This window comes from Crocuta crocuta, unplaced genomic scaffold, assembly GCF_008692635.1.
Source record: "Crocuta crocuta isolate KB4526 unplaced genomic scaffold, BGI_CrCroc_1.0 scaffold96, whole genome shotgun sequence".
Classification (NCBI taxonomy): domain Eukaryota; kingdom Metazoa; phylum Chordata; class Mammalia; order Carnivora; family Hyaenidae; genus Crocuta; species Crocuta crocuta.
Genome location: NW_027531522.1, coordinates 3,344,957 through 3,369,736, shown reverse-complemented (window position 1 = coordinate 3,369,736; position 24,780 = coordinate 3,344,957). Strand labels below are relative to the sequence as shown.

Sequence of the window (24,780 nt, the reverse complement as noted above, 5' to 3'; positions counted from 1 at the left end):
AATTTTAAATGAAGGGTGCCTGGGTGGCTCAGTTGGTTAAGGGTCTGACTTTGGGTCAGGTCATGATCTTATGGTTCATGAGTTCAAGCCCCGCATTGGGCTCTGTGCTGACAGCTCAGAGCCTGGAGTCTGCTTTGGATTCTGTGTCTCTCTTTCTTTCTGCCCCTCCCCCCCTTTCAAAAATAAATAAACATAAAAACATTTTTTAAAGAAAATCCTTATAAATGTACTTCACACATAAGGAAAGAGGTCCCAGATGAAAGGTCTGAGATGCATGAAGGAATTGTGAATAAAGAAAGTGGTAAATACATAAGTAAACTCAAATAAATACTGACCAAATAAGCCTATAATAATATGTTATGGGGATACAAGAAACCAGATACAACTAAAATATATGACATAATAGCATAATAAACTGACAGTGATGGTGATTTAAAATTAATTGCTTAAATGCTGATGCATAGGAGCACANAAAATAAAATAAAATAAAATAAAAAGTAAATAAACCTTAAAAATAAAACTGTCAGTTAAAAAAAATAAAATCAATTGCTTAAAGAAGTCTTTACTGAGCATGGTAAAGATATAGAGATTTGGATTTTTCTGATAGAATTTAGAACATCCCACAAGACACATAAGAAAAAAATTAACCAATTCATAAGAATGTGAGTAGAAAGGGCACCTGGGTGGCTCATTTGGTTAAGCTTCTGACTCTTGATTTTAGCCCAGGTAATGAATTCATGGCTTTGTGGGTTTGAGACCCACATAAGACTGGCAGCGTGGAGCCTGTTTGGGATTCTCTCTCTCTCTACTTCTCTCTCTGTCCATCCCCCATTTGTGCTATCTCTGTCTTTCTCAAAATAAATAAATAAACTTTAAAAAGAAAAAAAATGCTTAAAAATAGAACTATCCTACCACCCACCAACAGCACTACTAGGAATTTATCCAAAGGACACAGGAGTGCTGATTCATAGGGGCATATGAACTTCAGTGTTTATAGCAGCGCTTTCAACAATAGCCAAATCAAGGAAAGAGCCCAAATGTCCATCAACTAATGAATGGATAAAGAAGATGTGGTCTATATATACAATGGAATACTATGTGGCAATGAGAAAGAATGCTATCATGCCATTTGCAGCAACATGGATGGAACTGGAGGGTATTATGCTAAGTGAAATAAGTCAGTCAGAGAAAGACAGATATCATATGTTTTCACTCATATGTGGAACTTGAGAAACTTAACAGACAATCATGAGGGAAAGGAAGGGGAAAAAACAGTTACAGAGAGGGAGGAAGGCAAACCATAAGATACTCTTAAATGTAGAGAAGAAACTGAGGGTTGATAGGGGGTGGGGGAGAGGGGAAAATGGGTGATGGGTATTGAGGAGGACACTTGTTGGGATAAGCACTGGGTGTTGTATGTAAGCGATGAATCATGGGAATCTACTCCCCAAACCAAGAGCACACTGTACAAAATGTATGTTGGCCAATTTGACAATAAATTATATTTTAAAATGTCTTAATATTAATTAATAAACAATAAAATGTGTATTCCTTAAAAAAAGAAAAAAATGCAAGGAGAAAAACATAAAAAACAAGGTCAGATAAAAAACACAAAATAAGATAGAAATAAATCCAAATGCATCAATGATTACAATAAATTTAAATGGACTAAATGCTCCAGTTAAAAGACAGAGATTATCAATCAAGATTAAGAACACATTCTAACATTAGTTATATGCTGCTTAAAAGAGTTACAACCAAAGCATAAGCATACTAAAGGTTGAAAGTGATAGGATAGAAAAAGTCACCATGAAAATAATGACCTATAGAAAGTTAAGCAGCTGTAGTAATATAAAGCCAAAACAGACTTCAAGGCAAAAAACATTTGTAGAGATAAAGAGGTCACAAAATAATGGTAAAATGCTCAATTTACCATGAAGACATAATTCTAAAGTAGTAAGCATCTAATAACACAGCTTCAAATTATATAAAGCAAAACGTGATACAAATTACATGAATAAATATGCAACTCACCCATTAGAATAGAGTAGCATAAAAATACAAGATACCTAACATTAAATTAAAAAAAATTTTTTTTGTAGAGGTTCCTGGGTGGCTCAGTCAGTTGACTGTCCAACTCTTCTTTTGGCTCAGGTCATGATCCCAGGGTCATGGGATCAAGCCCTGCATTGGGCTCCGCACTGAACATGGAGACTGCTAAGACTCCCATTCTCTCTCTCTCTCCCCCTCTCTCTCTCCCCCCACAATACCTCTACAGTCATGCTCTCTCAAGGGAAAAAAATTATAAAACTTCTGTGGAGAAAATTATAAAACTACCCAAGTGAAGCCTAGACTAAGGAAATAACATGTTTATAAATTAGAAGATAAAATACCATAAAGATGTCAATTGTATCCAAACTGATCTAGATTTAATACACTTCTAATCAAAATCCCAATTGAATTTTTGTTTCATTTCTTATGTTTTTGTTTTTTTCTGTGAGTATCAACAATTCGATTCTATATTTTTATATGAAAATGCAAAGATCAACACCAAGGTAGGGGTATTTACCTTACTAAAAAAAAAAAGCTTAATAATAAAGGTAGAGATATTAAATTAGTGTCATATTAGTGCAAGACTAGACAAATAGAAAAGTAGAAGAGAATAGAGAGACAGAAACAGACTCTTACATATATAAACCCATATATATATGTGTGTGTATATATATATGTGTGTGTGTGGCAGGTGGAATTACGTATCCAGGGAGAAGATGGACTTTTTAATAAATGGTGCTGGTTCAGTTGATTATTGGTATTAAAATAAAATGAAATCAGACGTCTACCTCTCTACACACAATCAATTCTAGGTGTATTAAGCCTCTATATATGGAAGGCGAAAAAGAGAAAAATGTAAATAACATAAAGAATATATTTTTGACTAAAGGTTAGGTAAGGTCTTCTTAAAGCAGAAAAATGTGAAGGCAAAAAGGAAAATATTAACATGAAGATTAAGAACATTTATTTATGAAAGGATACCAAAATACTCTCCCAAACTGAAAGAAGATATTTGCAACACGCGTAACTGACAAAGGATTAGTTTCTAAATTATATCAAAACTTCCTTAAGAAATTTTTGTATTCATAATAAACTCTTTTTTAAAGTGTTTAATTGAAATTCTAGTTAGTTAACATGCAGTGCAATATTTTGAACATTTTTAATTGAAATTTTTTAACTTAAAAAAAAAAAAACTCAGTTCACTCATTTCTCCCTCTCTCCACCCCTGCCTCTTGCAACCACTAATCTGTTCTCTGTATCTATAAGCTTCGTTTTTGTCTGTCTAGATTCTACATATTAGAGAGATCGTGTGGTATTTGTCTTTTTCTGGTTAACTTACTTCACTTAGCATAATTCAAGGCCCACCCATGTTATTGCAAATCGCAAGATTTCATTCTCTTTTTTGGCCAAACAATATTCCTTTGTACAGATACACCAAAATTTCTTTAGCCATTCATCTATTGATGGGAACTTAGGTTGTTTCCATATATCAGCTATTATAAATAATGCTGCAATGAACATGGAAGCGTATAAAAATTTTCAAATTACAGTTTTTGTTATCTTCAGGCAAATAGTAAGAAGTGGAATTGCTGGATCATATGGTGGTTCCATTTTTAATTTATTTTTAAGAGGGCTTCACACCCAGGGTGGAATCCAGTGTGGGCCTTGAACTCATGACCCTGACATCAAGACCTGTGCTGAGGTCGAAAGTCGGATGCTTAACCAACTGAGCCACCCAGGTGCCTCATATTTTTAATTTCTTAAGGAACCTCTGTATTGTTCTCCATATTGGTTGCCCCAGTTTACATTCCCAGCAACAATGCACGAGGATTCCCTTTTCTCCACAACCTCACCAACATTTGTTATGCTTGACTTTTTGGTAATAGTCATTTTATCAGGTCTGAGTTGATATCTCATTGTGGTTTTGATTTGTTTGTTCTTGATGATTAATGATGTTGAGCATTTTTATTTATTTATTTATTTTCAAAAATATTTTTATTTATTTCTAGGAGAGAGAGAGACAGCGTGAGCAGGGGAGGGTCAGAGAGAGAGGGAGTCACAGACCGAAACAGGCTCCAGGCTCTGAGCTGGCAGTCAGCACAGAGCCCAACGCAGGGCTCGAACCCACGAACCGCGAGATCATGACCCAAGCGAAAGTCGGACGCTTAACCGACTAAGCCACCCAGGCGCCCCCATGATGTTGAGCATTTTTAAATGTATCCATTTACCATGTGAATATCATCTTTGGAAAAATATCGATTTAGATCTTCTGCCATTTTTCAGATTATATTGTTTAGGGGGCACCTGGGTAGCTCAGTCAGTTAAGCATCTGACTCTTGATTTTGGCTCAGGTCACGATCTCACAGTTCCTGAGTTTGAGTCAGCTCTGTGCTGACAGTGCAAGGCTTGCTTGTGATTCTCTCTCCTCTCTCCTCGTCTCTGTCCCGCCCCTGCTCATTCACTCTCTCTCTGTCTCAAAATAAATAAACTTAAAACAATTTTTTTAATTGTTTGTTTTTTGTTGGTTTGTTTTTTGCTGTTGTGTTGGATGAGTTCTTTGTACATTTTGGATATTAGCCCCTTATCAGATATATGATTTCTAATTATCTTCTCCCATTTGGTATCTTGCCTTTTCATTTTATTGATGGTTTTCTTTGATGTGCATAAGCTTTTTAGTTCGGGGTAGACCCACTTATTTATTTTTGCTATTGTTGCTTTTGCTTTTGGTGTCAGATCCAAAAACTCATGGCCAAGAATGATGTCAAGGAGCTTGCCACCTATATTTTCTTCTAGGAGTTTTATGGTTTCAGGTCTTTTTATGTTTTATGTTCAAGTCTTCAGTGCATTTTAAGTTAATGTTTGTGTGTGGTGTAAGATAGTGGTGTAGTTTTATTCTTTTGCATGTGGCCTTTCAGTTGGCCAGCACCTTTGATTGAAGAGACTATCCATTCCCTATTGTATATTCTTGCCTCCTTTGTCGTAATTTAATTTACCATCTGTGCATGGATTTATTTCTGGGCTCCCTACTCTGTTCTAATGATCTATATGTCTGTTTTTATGCCAATACTATACTGTTTTAATTACTATAGTTTTGTAACATAGTTTGAAATCAGGGAACATGATGCTTCCTTCTTTGTTCTTCTTTCTCAAGATTGCTTTGGCCATGTGAGGTCTTCTGTAGTTCCTTACAAATTTGAGGATTGTTTCTTCTATTTATGTGAAAAATATCTCTGGAATATTTTTTAAATTTCTGTATTTATTTGAAAAAGAGAGAGAGAAAGAGAGAGCAAGTAGGGGAAGGGCAGAGAAAGAGGAGAGAGAGAATTCTAAGCAGGATCCACACTGTCAGTGCAGAGCCCAATGAAGGGCTCAATCTCACAATCTGTGAGATTATGACCTCAGCCAAAATCAAGAGTCAGACACTTAACTGACTGAGCCACCCAGGTGCCCCTGGCACTGGAATTTTGATAGGGATTGGATTGAACCTGTGTATTGCTTTGGGCAGTATGGACATTTTAACAATTTTCATTCCTCCAGTCTGTGAGCATGGAAGATCTTGACCCTTATTTACTTCCAATTTGTGAGCATGGGATATCTTTCCATTCATTTGTGTCTTCATCAATTTTTTTGACTGAAATCTTGTTAGTTTGCAATATACAGGTCTTCCACCTCCATGGTCAAATTTATTCCTAAATATTTTTTTTCTTTTTGATGCAATTATAAATGGTATTATTTACAGTTTTCTTAATTTCTCTTTCTCATGGTTCATTATCAGCGTAAAGTAATGCAACAGATTTTTGTGTATTGATTTTGTATCCTGAAAATTTTAGTAGTTCTAACAGCCTTTTAAATGGTGTTTTTAGGGTTTTCTATACATAATATCATGTCACCTGCAAATAGTGAGTTTTACTTCTTCCTTTCCAATGTGGATGCTTTTTTATTTTTTTTAATTTTAAATTATTATTATTTTTTTGCCTATTACTTTGGCTAGGACTTCCACTACTATATTGAATAAAATGGTATCCTTGTCTTGTTCCTGATCTTAGAGGAAAAGCTTTCAGCTTTTCACCATTGAGTGTGTTGTTATCTGTGGGCCTGTCATACATGCCCTTTATTATGCTGAGGTACATTCTCTCTATACCTGCTTTGTTGAGAATTCTCAACAATCAAAAATGGTTGTTGAGTTTTCTTCAGAAAAAGGAATGCTGTTTCTGTATCCATTGAGACGATCGTATGAGTTTTATCCTTGTGATGTACCACACTGATTGATTTGCAGATGTCAAACCATCCTTGCATCCTTGGCTTAAATCCCACTTGATCATGGTGAATGATTCTTTTAATTATTGAATTTGGTTTGCTAATATTTTGCTGAGGATGTTTGCATCTATGGAAATATCTGGCCTTTAATTTTCTTTTTTTGTAGCATCCTTGTCTGATTTCAGTATAAGGGTAATGCTGACCTCATAAAATGTGTTAGGAAGAGTTCCTCCTCTTCCGCTTTTTGGAGGAATTAGGGAAGGATTAGTATTAATTCCTCTTGGAATGTTTGGTAGAATTCACCAGTGAAGCCATCTGCTCCTGTCCCCTTTTTCTGTTGAGAGGTTTTTGGTTACTTATTCAATATCCTTGCTAGTAATCATTCTGTTCAGATTTTATATTTCATTATGATCCAGTCTTGGTAGGCTGCATGTTTTTAGGGATTTATCTAATTCTTCTAGAATTTCTATGAATAAATAAGTAAAAGACAGCTCAGTAGAAACAAAAGGCTTAATTTTCAAGCACTTCATCAAAGAGAAAACCTATTCAGGTGGCCAATAAACACATGAAAAGATGATCACATTCATTAGTAGTCAGAGAAATGGGAAAAAGTTACAAACACACACACACACAAACTCACATACACACCCCACACAACCACAAGAAGAAACAATTACCCAGTCATGAGACTGATGAAAATTGTAGTCTGACAAGATCAGTGGTAGAGACAACGTGGAGCAGTAGAAACTTTCATCCGTTCCTGGTTAGAGTGTTAATTGGTAATAATACTGTGGAAAATGACTTTTCCACTTATGGCTTTACCTCATATGGCAGAGACTGCTCATTGTCCCTCAAATCTATTCTCCCTTCTTGTTTTGGTAATATTTTCATGGGGTATTTGGCCCCTTAGTTTTCTCAGTCTCTTGCAGTTAGGTCAGATTAGTGGGGTATGAGTGGAAGTGATGCATGCCCATTTTGGGGTCATATACTTAAGTATTTATATGCTTGCGCTAGATTTCCTGCTTCTGCAGTGTGCACCCACAGACATGGAGTTAACCAGCTCTGTTGTTTTGGATGAGGGCAGCATCCTAGGAATGACCAGAGCAATGATTGAAGATGCCTGTGTGTCATCATGACTGTGGAGTACTGCTCCTCATGGGCCACTCCTCTGCCTGAAACTGCTCTTTTCGTCATTATGACATGAAGGAAAGTCATCTTCGATCTTATTTAAGCCAGTTTATTTTTGTTGTAGCAATCATATTAGCTCATCCATAGCCTTGAACACACCAATACTTTATGACCAGAAATTCTATTATTACTATAAAACATGGAAAAGCTGCTACATATGGGTGTCAGGTGAAATGAAAAGAATGTTTGGGGCGGCGATGCTCATAATAGGAAAAAAGTGAGGACATACTCAAATGTTGGTTGGTAGCAGAATGGATATATAACTTGTGGTATATTCAAGCAATAGAATACTCTCGGTGCGCGAAATATAACCACAAGCATCAGCATGGATGAGTCTTAAAAGCATAATGCAGAGAAAATGGAGCACTGAAGAATATTCGCATTTTTTCAATTATATTCTTTCATTTACAGAAGGTTTAAAAACAGGCAAAAGTCAACAACACACTGCTTAGGGATACAGGCACAAGTGACAAGCAGTGTCAAGAAGGACATCGGGACAATGGCTTCTGGGAGGGAATGGAGAGGAATGTGCTCAGTGGGCTTCTCCAATTTGAGTCTATGTATAGCCTGGGTCCTAGGAACACAAGTATTCATGTGATCATCATTCTTTAAACTGCACATATGTATTTTCATTCATCCTTTTTGTACACATGGTTATTTCACAGTAAAAAAAAATAATAATAAGAGAGAAACAAACAAAATTCAAAGTAGAAACACAATGGGTTCTCTCCTACCGAGACTCGACACCAAAATAAGAGCTTAAGAGTATGGAAACGGAAACAAACACATCTGCATATGATATGAATAGATTGCTAATGACACAATAGCAGAACCAAAATCAATATTGGAGGTAGTAATGATTAGAATGAATATGGTACAAACTAGAATCCTTATGTTGAGTAATGGTTCCTAACCTTTAGCCTGTCACAGGACACATAAAAATGGCATTGCTTGTAGGGAGTAGTGGGGGGAATGGACGAGGTAGCTCATGGCCTTAGACTGTGGGTGGAGCGGTTAAGGCTGCCCAGTCATGCCTCTACCCCGCCATCTGGAGGGCCGAGGACAATCACTATCTTTGCACTTTTAAAACAAGTTCAGGAGATTCTGATGAGGGTTTCCAACTGAAAAGCTTTCCTAAAAACGCCAAGGAAAAGAACAGAGAGAATAACATTCCATTAAAGAAAACATGCTTACTATGGAGGACAGAATATAGATTTGCAACCCATGATAGTGTTTCTGAAAAAGAAAAAAGAATCAACCCTGTAGATGCAATCATTCAAAGTATAGGTAAGAAACATGTTTGAGTTGAAAAAACAAAAGATTTAAATCTCTAGATGAGAGAAGCTCATTTTATTCAAGGGAAATTAATAAAATGCCACTTGTTAACTCATATTCTGGTGACACCTTTCAGTTTCAAGTTTAAAGAAAATAGCCTATAAATATTCATGGGGGGGTGGGGGGAGGGAGGAATAAGCTAAGTTAGCTCATTCAATTAGCAACAAACTAATATTAAGCTGGCTCCAGTCAGGACAAGGCATAGCGAAGTGAAGATGTTCTTTCCACACAAAAAGAAAAAACTCAAAGACACGGTCCAGTTTGCAAGAAATAAATCAAGATGAAGAACTAAAGAATGCAGTTTGCAAGAAATAAATCAAGATGAAGAACTAAAGAATGCAGAAGAAAAAGGTTGTGAGGTTAAAGATAACCATGTAGAAGTAGGTACAGGTAATTGCTATTCAAACGGTTACAAAATTAAAAGAAAAGCTAATTAATCAAAAATACTTTTATGTGATAAAATGAATCACATAATAATAATGTAGTTCTCTAAACAGAATAAAATTAACACAGATTGGAAGGAAGGGAGGGATATACTGATGAAATATAGGCTGAAATGACACTTGGGGGGAACAAAACCATGTGTAACCCCTTGTTTTACTCTGGGTTAAGACTTGAACTTGTTTAGTTACTGTTATTGTAACTGTGGAAATGTAATTTGATTTTACATTAAAGTTTACTGTTACAATACACATAATAAAAGCAACTGAAATGTGGTTCATATTACAAAGCCAGAACAAAGAGAAAAACCAATAGTCATAAAATAAGTTGACAAAACCCCCCCAAATATATCATTTATGCTGCTAAGTGCATACAGTTTCAGTTTGCATATTCTTTGTTTTTCAGTTTGCATATTAAATGTAAATGAGTGTCAGGTTAGATTTGAAAGACTAAAATCCAATCATGCTGTTACTTACCAGTTTGCAACTGGGGTGCCTGGGTGGCTCAATCGGTTGAGCATTTGACTTTGGTCAGGTCATGATGTCACGATTTGTGGGTTCAAACCCCACATCAGTCTCTGTGCTGACAGCTCAGAGCCTACAGCCTGCTTCGGATTCTGTGTCTCCCTCTCTCTCTGCCCCTCCCCCGCTCTCTCTTGCTCGCTCTCAAAAATGAATAATCATTAAAAAAATATTTTATACACACTAAAACTTTTTTAATTAAAAAAAGTTCACAACTGAAAGAAAATGATACAGCAATACAAAAATTGAGCGGAGCTAGTAAAATACAGACAAGAAGATAATACAGATAACCAAATTAATAACAGGCAAGTTAGACATCAAGGCTAGCAAGAACCTCATTGGCCACGAATGAAAAGTATAATGCATAGCAAAGATAGGACAGTGAAGAGTCTTCCGAGCTGACTGAGAAAACATCATGATATGTAATGTGAAGAAAAAGCGACAATTGTGGTGAGCTTTTACTTGCTAACTGTATCTGTCAGCTTGCTGTAGGGCAATAGCCTCAAAACTTGAAAAAGAAATCTTTGTCATTTATATTTAGTTAGGCCAGATATCTGGTAGCCACTCGGGTCTCTGGATTCTGAAATAAATCACTAGTTCTTAGACTCAGAACATATAATTTAACAACATCCCAATTAAACTTCTAGTGGATATGTTTTTTAAAGGAATTGATTTGCTGATTCTAAAACATATATGGAATTAGGGATACAGAATTGCCAAGACAATCTTGGAGACAAAGGATAAAATGGAAGGACTTGCACTACCTGGTTTAAAAACTTATTGCAAAGCTCTATTAGTTAAGGAGATATAGTATTGGCAAAAGGACAAATGGACCAATGGAACAAAACCGATTTTAGAAACAGATTCATAGAAACATTGTCAATTGAATTAGAACACGGGAACCAGTAAAATTCAATGGGAAAGGAAGATCAAAATCCCATCATAAGTATATGCAGAATGTGGGATACAGCCACGGCCACAGAAAACACAGTCTACCACAGAGAGAAGAGCTAAGTTGATCTTCATTAAAATTAAAAATTTCTAAAAACAAATTACAATTTTCTGACCTTCAAAAGATGCTGCTCTGAAAACAGAAGGAGGAACTGCAGGTGGGAATAAATATTTGAAATGTGTGTATGACAAAAGATATATCCAGAATATATAACAAAATACTATAACTCAATAATAATTTAAGAAAGACAAAAATTATTATTTAATGAATACAAAGTTTCATTTTTGTAAGATGAAATAGGTTCTGGAGATTGGTTTCACAACAATGTGAATGTACTTTATTAAACTGCACACTTAGAAATGGTAAAGATGGTGAATTTTAAGTTATGTGTATTGTGCCACAAAAATTTTAAAAGTCTCGAATAGTCCTTTTACAAAAGAAGATGTAAAGTTAATCCATAAGCACAGCAAAATACATGAACATCACTTTTTAAATATTTATTTTTGAGAGAGAGAGAGAGAGACACAGAGTACGAGTGTGGGAGGGGCAGAGAGAGAGGGAGACACAGAATCTGAAGCAGGCTCCAGGCTCTGAGCTGTCAGCACAGACCCCAATGCGGGGCTCAAATTCACGAACAGTGAGATCATGACCTGAGCCGAAGTCAGATGCTTAACTGATAGAGCCACCCAGGTGCCCCTTAGCATCATTAATTATTAGGGCATGCAAGTAAAAACTTCAGTGAGACATTATTTTAGGATGGCTTAACTTTACAAACTAACAAGATCACATTGGTGAAGACATGGAGCACAGGAACTCTCAAATGTTGCTGGTGGTTTGGTTACATGATAACAGCTACTCTGGAATATAAAGTTAAAAATATATATTCCCATGCACCAGCTATTCCAGTCCTACCTGAGGGTTACAAAAACGTACTCCCAGAAATAACTAGTACAAGAACGTTTGTAGCACCTTCCCCCGTCTCCCCCCAAAACAGCCCCTAACTGGAAACAGCCCAGGTATGCATCAGGAGGAGAACGAATAAGCAAATTTTTTTTCGTACAATAGGATGCTATTCAGCGATACAAAGAAACAATTGCTATAGACGCACACAGTCACATGGATGAATTTAGAGCACCATGCGGAGTAAAATGAGCCAGACAGAGTGAATGCACACTGTCTGATTCCACCTACATAAAATTTTAAGAGCGAGCAAAACTAACCTGTAGCGATAGAAATCTGTCCAGCATGGGGGATGTGACTACAGTATTGTCTGGGAAGGGATACAGGAAACTTCCAGGGAGGACAGAAATGTTCTCTATTTCTGCTATTTCCTTATTCATGTCTATCTTGTCTACTCTGTAAGTCAGGCACTATCCTAATCTCTGCCAGCAAAACAGTTTACGTGACAGATCAGTCTGTGATCTCAGGAAATGTACAGTCTATAAAGAAAAGAGCCCTATCTGTCACGTGCACGATCTCATTCCCAGCACGGAGCATGGTGCTTGGGACATGTTAACACTGAATAAATATTTGTGGAGTGGATGGGCGCTACCGCGCAGGGAACCAAGGAAAAATGTTAGTCACCCAATACTCACTCACTCCTCACTCCTCTCTTCCTCTCCACCCCATCTGTTTTATTTCAATATTTGCTCTCCACTTTGACCAGTGTCTCAAGGGCCTGTATACTGTGTGGATGTATGGATAAGGATCATGAGCCTGGAATCCCGGAGAAGTAATGGCACATGGATGTATTCTAGACCCGACAGAGCACCAGACTGGGTGCCCTCCTCCACAGTAAGAGAGATCTCCCATCATCTGGGGGCAGAGAAGAGACTCTTCTCAAGAAAAAGACTGGATCTATTAATATACTTAGACCAGTGTAATTCTGAGATTATAGAATTCTGTTTCATAAGAGCTGGCCAATTCACATTTGGACCAGACGGTTTTACCAGGTAATCCTAAAGTAGCCTGATTTTTGAGTAGCTCACCGATCTCACAGGTCCTCCAGTATTTTATTTGTCTAGGTGATTAAATGTCTGAAATGAGGATTCCTCCAACTGAACCTATAACCTTCAGGGGTGCTTGGGTGGCTCAGTAGGGTAAGCATCTGACTTTGGTTCAGGTCATTATCTCGCTGTTTGTGTGTTCGAGCCCCATGTCGGGCTCTGTGCTGACAGCTGGGAGCCTGGAGCCTGCCTCGGATTCTGTGTCTCCCTTTCTCTCTGCCCCTCCCCTACTTACACTTTCTCTCTCTCTCTCTCTCTCAGAACTAAATGAACATTTAAAAACATTTAAAAAAAAAAGAAACTGTAACCTTCAGTTGAGAAGAGGAAAAACCAAAAGGGGAAAATAAAGACTATGTAGTTTCATCTGTGGACGCCATTCTGTGGACATTTCAGGGGAGTCAATTATTAAAACCTCAGCAAGGCTCAGATTACCAGGTGTATTTCATTAAAATCAGAAACAATTTAATGTTACCTTGCCAGCATTCTTAAGTTCTTTCACCTCCTTGCAACAACTTAAATTTAGAAAATAGTTTTAGAGTAAAAACTGTTGAAAAAAATTTTGTAAAGAGTAATTTTAAATTGGAAGCCTCCTAAAGCAAGAGACTATGTGTTGTATTTCTTGGGCTCCTTCCCACAAACCTCACTTGTCCGAGGACACTTAGCACCCTGATGGGTGCACCAGAGTACGAACAGCACGCTACTTTTCTCAGGATTTGAAACGTACTGGATGTTTCTATACTGGACTTCATTTACCTTTATGAATGAAGCTCCCAAATAAAACATTAAGGAAACAGGTTAAAAAATAGTCTCTTTTAAAATTGGGCTTTATCTCCAGGTGACGTCTAGTATGAAAATGAATGGCTTGGTACTAGGAAAAGATTCTTTTACCTCCCTTTGCCCTTTCGAAGTGACTGGATACTTGGATCTGGAGCTTTGAGAATTCCTTACATTCCACGCGAGCCCACATGGTCAGACTGACAGCTCCTGCCCAGACAGTGTCCCTTGCCTCTATTATAGCTCAACTATGCTGTGCTGAAACAATTTGTTCACACGTCTATATCTCACATCAGATTGAGCTCCTTGGGGCCAGACCCTCTGTCTTATGTCCTTAGTATCTAGCAAAGTGACCGTCATGTACTATCTCCAGAATCTATAAGGACAGGGGTTCAATAAATGTTAAATAAGAATAGAAAGACATGTACAAATATCACCAAAGAGACAAGCAGTATCTAAACATCACGTGTACTCACGATATAATTGAAGGATGAATCGGCAAGTACTGCAAACTGACGAAACAATGTATGCCTAGTAAACATCTCATCTTTAAGGGCATGAAGGCTAAAATAAGAGAGACGGCAAAATTAAAACGGATAGAAATCATAGGATAAAGCAAATTAATATTATATTCATGTGGTTAGGAAGCACAATTTTCATTGTGAAAGAGAGACAAGTAAAATATTTAAAATGCCAGTGTTTTATGTTTGTTTATCTTTATTTTTTAAAAGATTTTATTTATTTTATTTATTTNTAAAAGATTTTATTTTTAAGTTATCTCCACACCCAACGTGGGGCTTGAACTCACAACCTTGAGATCAAGAGTTGCATGTTCCACTGACTGAGCCAGCCAGGCGCCCCTACTTTTTTCATTTTTAAAATTACATATTCCCAGTCCCGAAAAGGCACAGAAGCAGTGACAACACAGTATCAAAGAGCATCTTAGGAACCAGACTGTAGTTTTAAAAACATTTCTCCCTACAATGAACCTGGTTATCTTTCAGAAATGGCTGTTTTTAGACCTAAGGCAATAAATGTCCAAGTCGAACCCGGGGCATTTTATTGTTAAGGGAATCATCAAAGACACTGACAAAAGAATACAGTAGTCAACCTTGAGAGGGTTCCCATTGACTTAAGATTGGAGAAATTAAGCATCAAAAATAATTATTATAATGTACTGAAACACAACAAATATATTTAAAAATTTGGAAGTTCTTAGCCTATCCAGATTGCAAATGATGCTAAAAGTAGGAGATTCACTCTCAGGAAAGCATGTTCTGGAGACAAAGAGTATGCTGGAACTTTGGCTAGCTACTAGGAAGGAACACTAACAGTCACAGTATTGGGTCACCTGGGGGACTCAAGTCAGTTAGGCGTCCGACTTCAGCTCAGGTCATGATCTCACGCTTTGTAGTTTCAAGCCCCGCGTCGGGCTCTGTGCTGACGATTCAGAGCCTGGAGCCTGCCTCAGATTCTGTATCTCCCTCTCTCTCTGCGCCTCCCCTGATCACTCTCTGTCTCTCTCTCAAAATAAAACTTAAGAAAACATTTTTAAAGGGTCACAGTATTCAATCACATGGAGGGATCTTAGAAGAGATTGGGTGTGTCTCATGGGTCAAAACCCAATGAGACACCACGTCCTAATTACTAAGAACTAAAAGACAATAACAAATGTTGGATAGGACATAGAGAAATGGGGACCCTCATACATTGCTCGTGTAACTGTAAAATGATGCAGCCACTTTGGAAAACATTTTGGAAGTTTCTCAAAATGTTAAACATGGATTTATTAGAAGACCTAACAATTTCTTCCTAGGTACATACCCCAGAGAACTTAAAACATATGCTCACACCAAAACTTGTCCCTGACTGTTAATAGCAGCATTATATACAGTAGCCAAAAAGTGGAAATCATTAAAATGTCTAACCACTGAAGAATGGGTGAACAAAATGTAGCATATCCATGCAATGGAATATTGTTTGGCAACCAAAAGTAATGAAATACTGCTACATTATACAACATAGATAAACTTGAAAACATTAAGTGAAAGAAGCCAGTCACAAGAGGCCATATATTGTATAATTCCTTATGTACGAAATGTTTAGAACAGGCAAATCCAAAGAGACAGAAAGTAGGTCAGTGTTTGCCAGTGGCTGACAGTGATGGCGATGGGGAGTGAGTGCTAATGGATATGGGGCTCCTTTTTGGGTTGATGAAAATGTTCTGATGTAGAGAGTGGTAATTACGGTCCAACTCTGTGGATACACTATAAACCACCCTTTAAAATAGGGTGATTTTGTGGGAGTAAGTAGGTGGCATCCAACTCTTGGTTTCAGCTCAGGTCATGATCTCACACTTTGTGAGATCGAGCCCCATGTCAGGCTCTGTGCTGCCAGTGCAGAGCCTGCTTTGGATTCTCTCCCCCCACCCGCCCCTCTGTACCTCCCCTACTTGTGTGCTTTCTCACTCTCTCTCAAAAAAATAAACATTTTTTAAAGGTGAGTTATGGTATGTAAACTATATGTCAGTAAAGTTGTTACAATAAGTTATTTTATATGCTAAAAAATTGGGACCTTATGAAAAAAGAAGAGAAAAGCAGGGCAATAATGACCTAAATATCACCATGTTGAAGAAAATAAAGAAAAGGGTTGGTAAAATGGATAAAAACAATGACATATTTCAGCAGAGAACTGGAATCTTCTTTTAAAAAGTGAGTAGTCATCTTAGAGCTGAAACAATCATATATGATAATAAGAGCTCAACAGATGGGTTGAATAGTAGAATGGATACAGCAGAACATAGGATTGTTAATCTCAAAAGAAGATCAACATGTATATATATGTATACACACACACACACACACACACACACAAAGTGAAGCCCAGAGAGAGAAAAAAAAAATAGGAAACACCAGACAAAAGCCCAAGAAAGATGTAGGCCATAGCTAAAGGAACAACTCACATATAATTAGAATTGTAGAAAAGGAAAGGCTGATAGTTGATAAGTCTCAATATCTATAATGGAGGTCAGTACTCGATGCACTGGCATCATTAACACACTGAGAAAAATAACTCCCAGAACAGAATTCTCTACTCAGAGAAAATATTCTTCAATAATGAAAGTAAAATAAAGACATTTTCCTATAAAGAAAAGCTGACAGAATTATTTGCCAGCAAACCTGTATTAAAAGAAAAACTAAAGAGCCCTGACCCAACAGCAAGAAAATGATCCCAGATGGAAACACACTGAAAACAGGAAGAAATGAAGAGCTCACAGAGTAACAATGTGGGTGAGTGCAAGTGAATACTGACTATGCCAAACAATAATTGGAAGGTCTGATGGTGTTAAACATTTATATGGAATCAAAATGAAAATGTAGAAGGGGTTAAATGGAGTTAAAATATCCTAAGTTTCTAGAATTTTTTCTTTTTTTTCTTGAAATGTAATGGACATACATGATCCTATTAATTTCAGATGTACATGATAGTGATTTTAAGGTCCTAGAATTCTTGGGAAGTATCAAATAGAAATTTGTAGAAGACTGTGATAAACAAAAGATGTGGGTTAAAATTTCAGAAAGAGTAAAGAAAGGATAACTAACAAGTCAATAAAAGAAAATATGGAATAAAAATAAGTTGATTAATCCAAAAGAAGGTGAAAAGGAGAGAAAGAGAAACAGTCTGGCTAAATAGGAAAAAAAAAATGTATTAAGTGATAGATTAACCCAACAATACCAGTAATCTCACTAAAAGTAAATGCAGTAGGCCAATTAAATAAATAAGACTGGCAAATCAGATTTAAATCCAGCTCCACACTGCTTAAAAGAGACACATTCAATATAAAAACAACATAGGCTGAAAGAAAAAAGGTGGAAAAAATGCACCATTCAACCTTAATCAAAAAGGAGTGATACAGTTTTATTATTATTAGATGAAGTAGACATTTTTACAAATGAAGGAAGCATTTTTACAGATAAAGAGGAATGGCTCGTAATGATACACATAAATGATAACTTCAGAAGAAGATATCATGATTCTAAATTTGTAAGTATTCAGCAACATAGCCACAAAATATTTAATGAATTGGTTGTTATTTAAAGCCTTCCTTCAGGGATGGCAAACAAACTCATAAAAATATGTTCAATCATTCCTCACCATCAGGGAAATGCAAATCAAAACCACAATGAGGGGCACCTGAGTGGCTCAGTTGATTTCAGCTCAGGTCATGATCTCGCTGTTCCTGAGTTCAAGCCCCACATCAGTCTCCACACTACTGGTGTAGAGCCTGCTTCAGATTCTCTCTCTCTCTCTGACTCAACCCACCTCCCACATGCTCTCTCTTTCTCAAAATAAATAAATAAACTTAAAAAAAAACACAATGACATATCACCTCACATCTGTCAAAATGATTAAAATCAACAACACAAGAAACAACAGGTGTTGGCAAGGAAGCAGAGAAAAAGGAACGCTCATGTACTGTTGATGGGAATGCAAAGTGGTGCAGCCACTGTGGAATACAGTGTGAAGGTTCCTCGAAAAGTTAAAAATAGGAGCACCTGGGTGGCTCAGTCGGTTAAGCATCCAACTTTGGCTCAGTTCGTGATCTGGTGGTTCATGGGTTTGAGCCCCACATTGGGTTCTGTGCTGACAGCTCAGAGCCTGGAGCCTGTTTCGCATTCTGTGTCTCCCTTTCTCTCTATCCCCTGCTCTGTTCGCACTCTGTCTCGCTCTGTCTCAAAAATAACTAAACATTAAACCAAAAAAAAAAAAAAAAAAAAAAAAAAAAAGAAAGCAAAGCAAAGAAAAAAAAGAGTTAAAAATAGAACTATCCTATGATCCAGTAATTGCACTACTGGGTATTTACCCAAAGAATACAAGAACACTAATTCAAAGAGATACATGGGCCCCTATGCTTACAGAAGTGTTATTTACAACAGCCAAGCTATGGAAGCAGCCCTGTCCACCAAATGACGAATGGATAAAGAAGATGTGGTCTATATATACAGTGGCATTTTACTCAGCCAAAAAAATTAAATCTTGCCATTTTCAACAACACAGATGGAGCTAGAGGGTATGCTGCTAAACGAAATAAGTCAAAGAAAGACAAATACCATATGATTTCACTCATATGTGAATTTAAGACACAAAACAAATGAGCAAAGGGGAAAGAGAGAGAAACACACCATGAAACACACTCTTAACTTTAGAGAACAAACTAAAGTTTATGGGGGGAGGGGATCGGTGACAAATGTCATGGGGATTAAGGGGTGCACTTGTAATGAGCACTGGGTGTTGTATGGAGCTGATGAATCATTATATTGTACAACTGAAACTAACATAACATTGTATGTTGACTAACTGGAATTAAAATAAGAACTTAAAAAAATAAAATAAAACCTTCCCACAGAGAATGATAAACATTAACTTCAGGATAGATGTTACACTGGAGGAAGAAGAGACACTAGGCACCAGATGGGCACACAGCAGCTACAAAGCTACCACGAATACGTTATCTTTTAGTGAAATACACATGTTCACTATATTGCTATCTTTATACTATACTAGTAGATCTTAAGTATTCTTCTGTGTATATCCAACATTGAACAAAAAAATTTTTAAACACACAAAGAAAATAAGAGTAACGTGTTTTTTAGGGTCAGAAAGAAAGACCCGTGTCCATGCCTGAGATCTCCCACTCTTTAGCTATTCTGACAAATTCCTCAACTTTCTTTGAACTGGAGTTTTCTAATAAGAAAAGTAGAGTTAGTAATTTTAACTTCCTCCTAAAGTTTCAATAAGGATCTGATGCATGTAAAATGATTACCATTGTCTCTGGCACTATCTGGTAGAGTAAAACATTAATTGTATACATTTAACACACACATAACACACTAACACACAACTAGCAGCTGCCATTTTGAATGCCGTGAATGGCATGCCCGCTGTGACTCTCCCCCTCCCCGTGAGTAGATTTCTATGAGAGGAGATGTAAATCTCTCTTGAAGAAACATCGGTGACTTTTCTAGCTGAAGAGATGAATTGCCCAACTCACTTCTGTTCCTTTTGGTGCTACGTATTCTCTTCCTTGTCAGCGTGAAGTGTCAATCAGAGTTACAGTAGTGGTAGCCAATTCCTACTTTTCCTTCTGACAGAAATTCAACTAGTACTTATACATACTTGTTAAGTGAATGAATAAACAAAAAAAGACAAATTAATTGTACTGTACACTGAGTATGAAGATAGAAGGCTGTGAAGATCCTGGCCCAGATTCTCATGTGCTTATATTGTCTTGAACATGTTCTCCCTCTTTTCTTCCTCTTCTCCATCTCCATCTCCGTCTTCTTCTCCTTCTCCTTTCTTTCCCCCTTCCTCATCCCTTCCCCTCCTCCTCTTCCTCCTTTTAATTTCAGCTGTCACTTTATTGCAAGATGGTAGAATCAATTGCAAATGTAAACTATATCTTGGCCATCTTTAGTCAAGCAACAAATTTTATTAAAAGCAAACTGCTCATGAGAGACTCTTGAATGATAAGAACAAACTGAGGACTGATGGGTTTGGGGGCGAGGGGGGAGATGGGCATGGAGGAGGGCACTTGTGGGGATGAGCCCTGGGGGTTATATGGAAACCAACTTGACAATAAACTATTTGTAAAAAAATAAAAAATAAAAAAATAAAAATAAAACCATTAAAAAAATTTAAAAATTTTAAAAATAAAAAAATAAAAGCAAACTGCTCATTCAAAAGTGATCATGGAGCAACTCAAAATACAGAGCAACAAGGATGAAAAGCATCTCCCTGGCCAGTAGATTGTTTTAGCCTTCTCACTATGTAAAATTCAAACTTTTTAGTTTTAGGAGAGGTTAAGTGTAACTTCAGTAGACAGCAGTACGGAAAGATTTTGCCACATCGTTTTGCCACATTGACCAGTCTCCTTGGTCAATTGCTTCTAGCTGTCTCCACTGAGATAGATGCATTGCTAGAACTGGCTGTGCTTGAGCCTTCTTTGAGAGCAGCTTTAGATCTGCAGTGCACTTGGCCATTGTCTCCTTTCCCTGCTGTGTAGAGATGCTCTCTGCACCGCATGCTTCTCCATCCAGTTTATCATGTGCTCTTGTTCCCCTTGATGCATCATGTTCTGCACAGAGATTTAACAGTCCAGATGATTCTTTACTTCCTTGTGTACTCTATGCAGCCGTTCCTGGTAAGTAAGCTCCAGTGTTATTCCTTGGGACATCAAAGAGATAATGGCATTTTTGAACCTAAGGCCTGCTGTGACTTCTGCATGTCATTTGGATCTTGGGTCTGTTTGATGGAAGTCTGTTTCACCTCTTCTAGTTCGGCAATTTTTTGTTCATTGTGTTTATCAGCAAATTCTCCAGTAAAGGCACCATATTTTTTAACTACATAGATAAGCAACCATTTTGTTGATTGCAACAACCATATTGTCGATCCAGCAGAGATGGTCTCTGCAGTAAACACACGTATTTCTTGGGACAGAAAATATAAGATAAGCCCCGTTCCAAGCACATAGGGTCCTGTTATGCCAGTTCTGGGATAGAGGAACTGGAAGAATTCCTCTGGGATCGGCCCAGAATGAAGCCACCTCCATATTCAGGAAGAGGTGATACAGGGGCAGGGCTTGGCTGCCGTGTGTGAGACACTTGTTGCCTTCCTGTATGCTGGACCGAGGCGGCCTGTGTTCTCCAGACAGGCGGCACTACCTGGGATGGCAGTCAGCGAGGGTTCACGAAGCAGTCTCCGTGTCCTAGGCGGGTTTTCCTCCTTCTTACCTTAAGACATGTGCGACTGTCAGTGATGTACCATGGCGCTCACTCTCCAGGAGTTTTGCTGGTACCTGAGCCGATGATTTCCTGCTCATCAGCCCAGACTGCGGCAACTTCAGTGACCATTGCCACCATCCAGTGGGCGGAGTTACCCCTTCTGCCACTGTGTCTGAACCTCAGCCTTCCAGGGGAGATGCAGGGGAGAACTCTTCCACGTTTGTTTCTTCCACAGACCCTTTCCTCAGCCCTAGAGGCAGAAGCTGCTTTCTACATTACGTTACCCCGCTATTCTTTAGAGTTTTATCTACCTCCTTTAGCAGTTAACCACCTTCTATTAGTTAATACATCTTGTTCTTAAAAATTTCCCTGTTCAGGGACGTCCTGATGAAACACCCTGGCTGATTCACCCAGCATGCTCTATTTTTCTCTACCCACACTCACTCTTAGCTGATCTCATTAGTCTCATGGCTTTACCTATTTTTTATTTTTTAATGTTTATTTTTGAGAGAGAGAGAGACAGAGCATGAGTGGCGGAGGTATATAGAGAGGGAGACGTAGAATCCCAGGTAGGCTCCAGACTCCAGGCTCCAAACTGTCAGCACAGAGCCCAACTTAAGGGGCTCAAAGTCATGGACTGTGTACCGCAAGATCATGACCTGAGCTGAAGTCGGATGCTTAACCTACTGAGCCACCCAGGTGCCCCTGGTCCCATGGCTTTAAATAACACCTACACTGGGTTATTTGGCTGGCTCAGCTGGTAGAGTATGTGACTCTCGATCTCAGGGTCATGAGTTCAAACTCCATGTTGGGCATGGAGCCTACTTAAAATACATACAGGGGCATCTGGGTGGCTCAGTCAGTTAAGTGTCTGACTCTTGATTTCAGATCAGGTCATGGTCTCATGGTTTGTGGGTTCAAGCCTCGTGTTAGGTTCTGTAATGACAGTACAAAGCCTGCTAAGGACTCTCTCTCTGCCTCTCCCCCTTATCTCTCTCTCAAAATAAATAAATAAAATTTAATAAAAACTACATACATACATACATATATACCACCTATACTAATGCATCTCAAATCTGTGTATGCAGCCTAAAATTTCTTCCGAACTTCAGACTCATATAGTCATGACTGACTATCTGACATGTATTATGAGGCAACTAATAGGCATCTTAAACTGATATCTAAAACTGAAGTGTTTTCTCACTGACATGTGTCCCTATAGGACAGGGCAGGGGTGGGGGGCCTGGGTGGCTTAGTCGGTTGAGCGTCCGACTTTCGCTTAGGTCATGATCTCGCGGTTCGTGGGTTCGAGCCCCGCGTCGGGCTCTGTGCTGACTGCCAGCTCAGAGCCTGGAGCCTGTTTCAGTCTGTGACTCCCTCTCTCTCTGACCCTCCCCTGCTCACGCTTTCTCCCTGTCTCTCTCCTAGAAATAAATAAAACATTAAAAAAAAATTAAAAAAAAAAAAAAAGGACAGGGCAGGGGTTTAGAAGTGGTGGCCGCGGAAGATGTTTCTAGTAAGGTGATACTGAAGTGAAGACCTGAAGTGAATGAGGAAGCAAGCCATGAGGTTGTCTGGAAGAGCATTCCAGGCAGAAGGAACAGCAGGTCAAAGGTCCTGGGATGGGCGCTTTCCTGTGTGAACTGGGCTTGCTTGTCTCAGTGGGAAGCACTCCATCTTTCCTGCCCCTTCGCTAAGACCCTGGTGTCCATCCTCGATGTCTTTCTCTTTCACCTCCTTTTTTTATTCAAAAAGGTTTTTTTTATTCTTTATTTATTTTTGAGAGACAGACTGCAAGACAGAGTGCCAGCGGGGGAGGAACAGAGAGAGAGGGAGACAAAGAATCCAAAGCAGGCTCCAGGCTCTGAGCTGTCACCACAGAACCCAACTTGGGCCCCGAACTCGTGAACCGTGAGATCATGACCTGAGCCGCAGTTGGATGCTCAATCGACAGAGCCACCCAGGTGCCCCTTTCTCTCTCACCTTCTGTGAAATCTTTCAACAATCCTATTGAGGCTACTTTCAAAATATATCCAAAATGCAATCATTTCTCAATGCTACTGCTCCCTTCCCAACCAGATCACCATCATGTTCTGCCTAAGAGTGGATAATTATTTACAGAACTCCTAACTTTACTTTGGACTTCTCTATAATCAACACAGAGGTCAGAGTAATGTTTTTAAGATATAAAATAAGACTGGGTTTCCTCTTCAATGGCAAAGACTCTCTGATGAAGTTTTAGGGCACAAATTCAATATTCCGAATATTAACAAATAAAGGGAGCTGAGCACTTATCTTGCCTTCTTTGTATAAACTATAGTTTAGGGTAACCAAAGAGTTGCGGGAACATTTTTAAAATAGGATTTTAGCTAAATAAATGGAAAAAGAAAGAGGGAATTAGAGTATCACTAACTTATAACCCCTAATAAAATAGTGGATCATAGTTCACATCCATTGATGGATGCTCAAATTATTTGGAGAAAGGTCAAAATAATACAGCCACATTCACTTAACTGCCTAATGATGTGATACAACAGGAATTACATAACACTGCCAATGAAGTAGTCTTGCCTGAAATATTGAACATAAATCTAATCAAGCCTCCAGATTTAAAAATAAGTTTATAGAGAATATAGGGACAGAAGAATTGTTAAATGACCACACACACACACACACACACAATTAGCCAAATCCAGAATGTGGGACATTCTATATAACAAGTGGGCATATTTTTCTAGCAAGTCAATGGACCAGAATGTGGAACTGTTGTAGGGGGAAAAAAAGGATTTAAGGGACATAACCCTCCGGTGTAGTGGTCCATCTTATCTGGATCCCACTTTAAATGAACAATTTTAAAAGATGCTTTTGAGATAATCAAGAAACTTTGAATATGATTAAATAATACCAAAGAATTTATATTACTATTAGGTGTGACAATGCCCAGCCCAATAAAAGAGAAAATTTTCTTATTAAAATAACGTTAGCTATTCCCGTTTCAGAGGGAAATTCCAAATCTTCTCCCTCATTGACCTCTTACACCGCTAGCTCCTCCTCATTCCATTCCGGCGACCTGGCCTCCTAACATTCCTTGAACACACAGGAAAGTTCCTGACCCAGGGCCTTTGCACCTGTTATTCTTTCTGCTTGGACTGCTCTTCCAGACTACCACATGGCCTGCTCCCTCATTCAGTTCAGGTCTCCACTCAAATATCACCTTACCAGAAACATCTTCCCTGACCGCCACTTCTAACCTAGCAAGCCCTGCCCTGCCCTGCAGGGTTACAAAGGGCCATATAAAATATCATAACGGGACATTTTACGTATTTGCTTGTTTATTGTGTTTCCTCCCAATAGAAGGTAAGTTCTGTGAGGGCAGAGACTTGGCTATTTTGTTTACTGTGCTATCTCCAGAATCTAAAAGTGAAACTAACCTCAATGGGCTGCTGTTGGGGGCGTGAACTGTTACAGTGATT

General features: G+C 38.2%; 1 protein-coding gene and 1 pseudogene across 1 annotated transcript in view; both read right to left on the bottom strand.

The window, feature by feature from the left end:
- CUNH10orf67 (chromosome unknown C10orf67 homolog) overlaps nucleotides 1–24,780 on the bottom strand; it is a 168,688-nt gene that overhangs the window by 29,632 nt on the left and 114,276 nt on the right. The window contains 1 exon segment of the mRNA XM_077772452.1: nucleotides 14,003–14,090. Within this exon segment, the coding sequence (XP_077628578.1) occupies nucleotides 14,003–14,090 (88 nt within the window).
- LOC144238629 (ATP synthase peripheral stalk subunit b, mitochondrial-like) overlaps nucleotides 20,399–24,780 on the bottom strand; it is a 7,393-nt pseudogene continuing 3,011 nt past the window's right edge.